The sequence below is a fragment of the Cygnus olor genome, chromosome 1, assembly GCF_009769625.2.
Source record: "Cygnus olor isolate bCygOlo1 chromosome 1, bCygOlo1.pri.v2, whole genome shotgun sequence".
Taxonomy (NCBI): domain Eukaryota; kingdom Metazoa; phylum Chordata; class Aves; order Anseriformes; family Anatidae; genus Cygnus; species Cygnus olor.
The window spans coordinates 103,045,094-103,053,332 of record NC_049169.1 but is presented as its reverse complement, the minus strand read 5'-3'; the positions used below and the strand labels follow the sequence as shown (position 1 = coordinate 103,053,332).

At 43.3% G+C, this 8,239-nt stretch overlaps 1 protein-coding gene across 1 annotated transcript; it reads right to left on the bottom strand.

Moving 5' to 3' along the window:
- Positions 1-863: 863 nt before the first annotated feature.
- On the bottom strand, positions 864-4,769 carry LOC121078668 (pregnancy zone protein-like). The gene is made up of 4 exons (XM_040575067.1): positions 4,407-4,769; positions 2,598-2,781; positions 1,809-1,969; positions 864-916 (listed from the first exon to the last, which is right to left on the bottom strand). The coding sequence occupies exons 1-3, from the start codon at positions 4,502-4,504 to the stop codon at positions 1,862-1,864; spliced, it is 390 nt and encodes a 129-aa protein (XP_040431001.1). The 5' UTR covers positions 4,505-4,769; the 3' UTR covers positions 864-916; positions 1,809-1,861.
- Positions 4,770-8,239: the final 3,470 nt, after the last annotated feature.

Below are 8,239 nucleotides of genomic sequence, written 5' to 3'. Positions count from 1 at the left end.
ATGAGAGGCACAAGGCAATTGTGAGAACAGTGTTGAGGCTGCAATAACTAAAAAGCACTAACAAAAACAGTGAGGAGAGGCCCACCACCAGTACCACAGGAGGCTGTGTAGGGCAAGAATAGCAGGATTGTTGTGGGGAGCCCAGGGCTGGACAACAAATGAGCTCTGGGCCCAGAGTACATGGCTGCCACATACGAGTTAAAGCTTTATGTGTTTGAATAAATATTACAGACCTGCTATATAAATAAAATAAACAAGAAACATCTTGAGGAACTGGCAAGTTTATAGATCTGAACGTGAATTTCATGTCTGTACATACCTCAATATAAACCAGCGGAAACTAGAAAGGGAAGAAATGAAACAGCATATTTAGAATGCACATTTATACAGAGCGCAAACAGTACAGTCAAATGACCATGGCTACAACTATGTTTCAGGGAACTAGCTGATAATGCAGTGGGATAAGGAAGAAAGTCCCTGATATGGAGCAATCATGCATTTTGAAATACATCAAGAGAGTGGCATCATTTGTATCAGGCATTCACCCAGGACAGAAAAGTCACCTGAAATTACTAACATTGGATTATCTGGAATACCAGCTAGAGCAGATGTCCACTGTGATAGTGGCAGATTTGCTCACTGCTGAGGTGTTTACACCATTGTTCATTTGCAGCTACATTCTCAAACCTTTCCAAGAATGCAGAGGCAGTCTTAGGCAGAAATCTGAAGAACAGATCCTGTTAACAAGATCTGAGATAACCTGGGAACTGCACAACTATCTTTCCAAAAGACATTTCTTTCCTTACTTTTCACACATAGAGATTTAAGGCCAAACGCTATTGAAAAGGAAGTGTTATACTTGCCACCTCATTCACGGGGTGAAAGTTTTCATCCAGAGAAACAATTCTGAACAGAACTGATGGAGAAAAACATATGGTGAGGTTTCACAGTGCAGTCACCAAGCAGAAAACATTGTTTGCAAACACAGCACAACAGAGAACAGTTGTTCTCTTCTACGGAAATCTCATTCACTACAAAGCTATGTCATGCTATGCTGCCCATATAAGAAATTATATTAATTACAGGATATTAAGAGCTAATCCATAGCAGTGGGAACATCTTACTGACTGTGGGCATCAGAAACTGATTAATTGGGACCAAAAATAAATTTGTCTTTGCCTACTTTGCAAAGATACATCTTTACACTGGAATTAGCATGGGTCTTCTAATTTTTTCTCTAACTAGATTGACTTCTTAGGAAGAGTGAATGCAAGAAAATCATTTTGGCACCTGGCTGTAAATTTGTGTTGGCTCTGCATGGACAGAGAATTCAGTGTCTCTTTTAGGACATTCATCCCTGTCCAGGCCAAGTTTAGAAGATGAATGGCCTGGAAGTAATAGCTTATATAGTTCTCTCTATCTTCATATCTTCGTTGAGCAAAATCAGCTGCCACTTTGAAAACTATTTCACAGCTTAGCCTGAATTTTGACCCTGTTCTCTATAGGACAAATAGCCAGTCATTGCTCCAGTTTTTGTGGTTTTAACAAAAGGGATCAAAACTCTATGGAAGGGAATCCAACTTTATGGACCACAACAACACAACCCCCAGTGGCACCGGGAGTGTGTGCAGGTGCCCCGGTTTCATGCATGTACTTTAAAGTTCCCCAATTGTTCCCACATGGAGGATTAAAACATACAACTCAGCTATGAGAGACTGCTCTTCTGACCCCCACTGAAAGCACTAAGACTGGACAGTTTTAGTAGTAATTTCTGCTTCAAATGCAAATCTTCACCCCTTCCCTGGTACCTGTCTGTCCAGGCTTGTAGATAGGTTTGTCTGTCTGGACGAAGACCAAGCTCTCAGAATTCTTGACCAACACCGTCTTGCGGCTGCTGAACTGCAGGGTCTCCCCCCTTCACTCTCACAGTGATAAATGTGGCTGGTGACTGGCTACTTAATTTTGGAAGCTGGAGAATGACAAGAAGGCAACTATGTTATGGGACTACCTGTACAAGCCTATTGAACTGAACTGGCCTTCCTAAAATAACAAATCTAATATAATCCTGACAGACCCAACACAGAGGTGAAGAAGACTAAAATCAGGAACAAGAGACTGATCTTTACTTGTCCCATATTCCTATACTTTCCTACTGCTGTGTAGTGATTGTGCAAGTAGTGTGCAGTAAAGGAACTCACAGTTCTGCCACTCAGTTTCAAGAAATTCTTAATGCCCTGATCAAAATCTTTCTGTCCTTCTGACATTCACAGGGGGTATGGAGTAATCCCTTTCCTCCTTCAGATAATGTCTCTAGTCCTTGCATAACATTTCCTTTTCCAAACCAGACATGTCAGATCCTTATACATCTCCTCCTCCTGTCTTAGAGAGGGGCTGGCTTTCCAGGATTGAGCATTTCCCATTCAGATATCATGCTAAGGAGAGCTCAGCTGTGACAGGGTTTTGAGGATGGACATGAACATACCTGCGGTCAAGAGGAAAGTGAATACCTATACAGTGTTACTCTGTTCATTACTATTCAGTGCCCTTACAGTTTATCCTTGGTGCAATGAATCAGCCTAAAGGGATTAGATACTCACAGAGAAAGGGATGCAGGTGAATATATCCTTCTCCGACACCACATCATCAATCAGGCTCCTGTTTTCCCCTTGATACTCAAGCGTGGCACTCAGCGTCACAGACTCATTCAGGTGGGTCAGCTGAACACAGACTTTCTCAGGAGCATCGGTTTGTATCAGAAAGGGCAGCAGCACCATGTATTGCCTAGAAAGAGAGGGAAGGCTAGGTCAGAGGAGCAGGAACAGGTGGAAGGAGCTGTACAGAAAGGGCAAATAAACCAATCTGATGACTACAGCCCTCACCGTTCAGGGACAGAGCTACATTTTCTAGAAGTGTAGTAAGATTTCTGGCATGTCTGTAATAGCACAGGAAAGCAGAGAGCTCAAAAGGAAAGCAGAGAGCTCTCAAAAGTAAAATACCACAGGAAATTCTCAATGTAAATATCTGGAAAGGATATGTTTTTCCAGGTTCCAGCACAATAGCAGTGTTCTTTCCTGGGACCCTGAATACTGCCTGTGGCAAGAAGAGCAAAAAGTCTATTAACAGACTATGTTAGTAGCATTCAGGAGTCATTCAAGTGCCAGTACCTAGTGAATAAATGGCATTGACTCCGCTCTGCCAACCATCTGTAGCGTTTTCTCAATCCTCACAGGGATCCAAAATTGCCACAGTGTGGTGCCAGATCTTAAGCAAAACTCTGTAGCAAATTCAGTTCTTTGCAGGGAAGTGATCCATTTCTGGGTCATCGTGAGCAGTGGGTCCCTGCTCTGTCCTAGGCAGCCTATCACTTTGCAGAGCATGAGCAGTTTGGTGTTGCCCTGCTGCCCAGAACTGCATCTGGGAATCAAACCTGATCCACCTAATGACAACCAGTGCATCCTTTTGGGTGGGCAAGGTCTGGCCTCCTCACCCCCAGAACAGCAAGTGACTGGTAGAAGGGACCTCAACACCTGTGTAGTAAGGTAGGGCACTCCTCTTGGTGGCATGGGAGGCTCTGACACCTTTATGTCCACCAGCCAGTTTGCAGGGAGAAAGCTCTGGCCCCTTGGATCCTGACCCTGCTGTCCACTTACCCTGTATTTCTCAAAGCGCTGCAAGCATAGCCTTCCATACATGCACACAATACATACTCCATCACATACAAACGGGGCAAAAGGAGGTAAAGGAATGAAGTATAATGTAGCCCTGCAGTCTGCTAGCACCTCACAGACCTTAACTGTCACAGCCTTACAGTTCTACATAACTCTGTATGAGACTGAAATTTTCATTCCATTGGTTGGACTGAAAAATGTGAATTAAAAAATAAAACAATTTCTGGTCATGCCAAATCTGTTATTTGTTCTTGTTTTGAGTGTGTTATCAATCAGAAAAAACACATCTCCTAGGCATTTTGACTTGGGAGTAACATAATGAATGAAATGTTTTATTGTCTTTTCAAAAAATAAAAAACAAAAAAGTGTCTCACTTTAGAAAAACTGAATGTGTAAATGACTATAAAACAGCTATAAAAAGTTGTCTTTTAAGTAAAGAAACAATTTGTTGCAGAGTTTCATTGAAATCATGTCAATTCTCTTTAAAAGCAAAAGCTCTTTCCCTCTTTTCTCTTTTTTTTTTTTTTTGGCTGCAGTTTTACTGATATCTCAGTTTCACAGACTGCTCTGGGTCCCTCTGAAGCACTAGAGCTGCTGCTGGCAGAAGATGTTTTACTCACTTCTGGTGTCTTTATCCCCAGGTAAAGGAAAGTAGGCAGAAGATGAGACACAAAGCAACAGATAGAGGAATAAAGCCCAGTTCTCCTGCCTGCCCTGGGACCCCCCTGTGTAGCTTACGGCTCTGTGACGGGCGAGACGGGCGAGGTATCTCCAGGAAGGAAGAAGAAGAGAAGGAGAAAGATGTTAAAGTTGCTGGGCAGTCCATCTTTCCCCATGGTGCAGAGCAGGATGTGGCGAGTAGAGCAGAAAAACAGATAACCCAGCCTGGTTCGGTGCCGCTTGTACTGCACCTCTGCTCTCGAAGTTAACCCCTTTATACTTTCCTCTGGAAACAGCCCAGGGGCTGGAAGAGATAAGGGCAGTGGGCCAGGGCCTGTCCGGAAATGGGAGAGGCTTGCAAGGAGGAGCTGAAACTAGCAGCTCTGAGCCCAGGCAGAAGGCCAGGTGCTGGGGGAAGAGGGAGGGGAGAGTGCCCAGCAGGCTGGAGCTGTCTCTTTGGGGCAGAGCAGCAGGCGATGGAGGAGGAAAGGTGATAGCTGGAGAAGAGAAGGGTTAACACCAGAGGGTAAAAGGAAGGCCTCCACTTCTGGCACGGCCCCCAGCTGGCCATGGCTCCGATCCTGGTGGTTCCTGGAGGAGAGATGATTTGCTTGGAACTGGGAGCAGGAGGTTGAGCAAGTGTTGAGGAAGCAAGAGTGGCTGTGCCAAACCCCCATTTACAAGCAGGACAAGCAGGCCAGTCCCACAGGACCTGAAAGCAGGGAGTGCAAACTGTGAAAACATTTCCCTTCCACCCACCCTGGTCTCTTATGCTCTCCATTCCTGGTCCCACCACAGCTAATGCCAGGAAAAGGGGCCAGAGGTCAACTGGACAATCAAATCTTCAGAGATAGTCTGACCTTCACCGTAGCAGTGTCAGTAACATGATAGAAAGCTGCCAAAAGTTCAACCCAGTAACAGCATGTAACACATTAACCAGTCCCCCAGAGCAGCAGTTGCCCTCACGCAGCAGAACATACGTGGCCTGTGTCTTGCTTTGTCTATACTGGTTCTTGTTCCAGGTCAACTTATTGGGACAAATAAATCGAGTTATTGCTGTTTGGTGGAGTCCTTCCTGGTTTCATTATGTAACGCAGTGTGATGGATAGTGTTGTATCATAGAGGGAAATTTCTTTTTAACCATTATTTCTACCACGGTTACTTTGGTCTGCAGCAGGAGGATCAATAGCTCTGGTAATTATTACCCTTGCAAGTGGCAGTAGAATATCTGTCCTATTCATAGTCCTAAGCCAAGCTTCAAAGAGTAGACATCTATGTTAGAGGATGAGAACATAATTTGGAGAATAAAAAGGGTAACAGGATAAATCAGTTGTGTCTGTCCTTCCCCTCTCCTGCTATTATTGTAAGTTTGCTATGCTCAGGAAGTCTGGAGTTAAGAAATCCAAGCTCAGTGAGAGAACAAACATTCATTAGGGATCTCATTATGCCCTGCAGCAACCTGTATGGGAAGAAAAGAGGGCGGTAGTTCATGTCTGAGTTCCCTGGGGACTTCAGAAAAGAAACGCAGCCCAAGCTTGTGCTCTGCCTTCTCCATTTGGTGCCTTAGGGTTGCTCTGCCTGCCCAAAAGAAACGTAACCCAGGAAAACTTGCCTCACCTGCAGAGAGGAGGATTTGTACTTGGCGTAGTAAAAGGAGATGACACTTTACATTGATTTAAACTGATTAAATACAAACCTTACAAGAAAGAGGTGCAGGACTGCACAAAGCAGGGGAAGCCAACACTATGCTTTTTAGCAAACAGTCTAACAGCTCACACTTACCAGAAACCAGGTCCCAGTCTTTAGGACCTTGGTCCTAAGTGTGTTGTGTAGCCAAAAACTGAGAAATGTTTTCAGTCAATTGAGGGGAAAGGTTTTTAAAATCTTGAAAGTCCCAGTAGATACCAATGAGCATGCACAGATACCAAACCACCTCTTAAAATCTGCCCTCAAGCTGCTTGGTCTCCATCACATTCCCAATTGCAACTTTAGGCTTCACAAGTCTAACTCCAAAGGTTTCTGCATGGCCCATGTGATTCACCTTATAGGTGGTAGCATAAACAAGGCAGTGGAAATGAGCTTTCCCTCTCTCCTGTTGTTTCCATCAGCTGTAAGTATGGCTGAGAAGGCCAACAGGCTTTCTAGAGTTTTTTGGCTGAATGTTAAGGGTTTATCTCTAAGGTCCCCAAGTAAACTCCTGAAAGGTGTTAGCCTATTTATTAGGGGAATGTGTTTTAATGATATCTTCCCTGCATTTCTTGCAGTGGATCTGAAGTTCTATTGTTTGGTGTAGCTGAAAGTGACAGGGAAGCTTCAATTATGCAAAAACAGCAGTTAGTATCCTGTATCTGAAGCAAGAATCAAGCTGCATTCACTGATAACATCACAGAAGTGCTGACTGGAAGGGAGCTCTAGAAGTTGTCTAGACCATCCTTTCACTTAAAGCTGGATTGTTGCCAATGCTAGAGGGGGTCTCCCAAGACTTTGTTAAGCAAAATCTTATAAACCTCTAAGGATGGAGAATTTACCATTTATCAGTCATTCATTACTGCTTACAGTGTTCATACAAGAAGAACTTCCAACAAAATTAGTATGTATCAGTCAGTTATATAAACATGCTCTAGACAGAAGATAAAAAGCTCTTGCAAAGATATTTGTTCAACTCCTTTCATGGAAATAAATATACTTGCTTCAAATCCTTTCAGTATAGGGAAAATTTGAACCCAGAGAGTAGACAACTGCATCATTAAAACAATAAAATCCCTAACTGAAAATCCCTTCCTTTCAAAGCATGGCCCACTTCTAAGGCAACCCAATCCATTTATTTATTTTACATTTCTTGAGCATCTCTTTGGGATGAGAATGAGAGGCCATGTTTGAAGAGCTGATATGTAAAATAGTCTAGCATGCACTGCACTGTAAAATCCTAGGAGAAGCAAAGCTGTTGCACTATTCGTATGATAAACTAGCCAAGCTCAGAGTCATGCTTACCTCACGAATAGGCATTGTGATAATGTGAGTAGCTGTTTCTTCACGGGGTAAAGTAACTGTTAGGTTTCTTCCTGTAAATGCTACCAGCATTTTGACAATGCAGGCAAAGTCTCCAGCATTATTTCACAGGCCCTGACAACTTTCTGGGAGCTGGGGACAGTATCTTCTTTTGTTAGCTGAATGGACGCTGGCACTTACAAAATCACTCACCCACAGTAACTCGGAGAATCTGGGGTGAAAACTCAACATTTTTAGCTCCTGCTCTGCTGCTTAAAACACTGATGTTTTCCTCCAGTTTCCCCAGATCTGACCATTACAGATATGGTTACTGAAAAGCAGACCTACCCTTGCTGGGAACATTCCCAACTTAATCCCCTGTGCTCTGTGAACTCTATATGAGTCTCAGCAGACATCCCCTTATCTGTCTATGCTAAGGTCTGTATTTTCATTTTAATTTGCCCTGAATTCTCCATGTGTTACACCCTCTATAAATGTCAAACTTCGAATACCCGGGGATACGCAATTGAAAGCATTCTGTATACGGCATTGCCAGGAATTTCCTGCTGTGTTGCAAGTGGATTGCTCAAAACTGCATTAAACTGCTCCTTTCAACCAGGTGATGCAAGGACAATTAAAATTATTTTTAAAAAATAAAATTGCTGAGGGGAAACAGCAATTTTCTTTTTGGAAACATCTTGTTTCTGTTTTCTCTGTGGTTACACTGCTGTTCGTAATGCTTATTTACATGTGGCATACCAGTAACAATCCCATTAACAATCACTGCCAAATTATTTGCAGTCATCCTACTTAACATTTAATCTCACAGTTTCAGATGAAATCTCCAGTGCTTGGGTCAATTACTTTCTCTCTAGTCCTTCCCTGCCCTGCACCATGCTGCCTGGTTCTTTGCTTTCATTATC

Bases quoted from the DNA above. Each gene is read 5' to 3' on its own strand.
- LOC121078668 (XM_040575067.1), bottom strand. From the start codon at position 4,504: ATGGGGAAAGATGGACTGCCCAGCAACTTTAACATCTTTCTCCTTCTC. The intron at 2,782-4,406 runs GTAAGCTACACA...CTCTCTTTCTAG, and splicing joins GTCTCGCCCGTCACAGAGCC to GCAATACATGGTGCTGCTGC. The intron at 1,970-2,597 runs GTGAGTATCTAA...GTCATTCTCCAG, and splicing joins TCACCTGCATCCCTTTCTCT to CTTCCAAAATTAAGTAGCCA.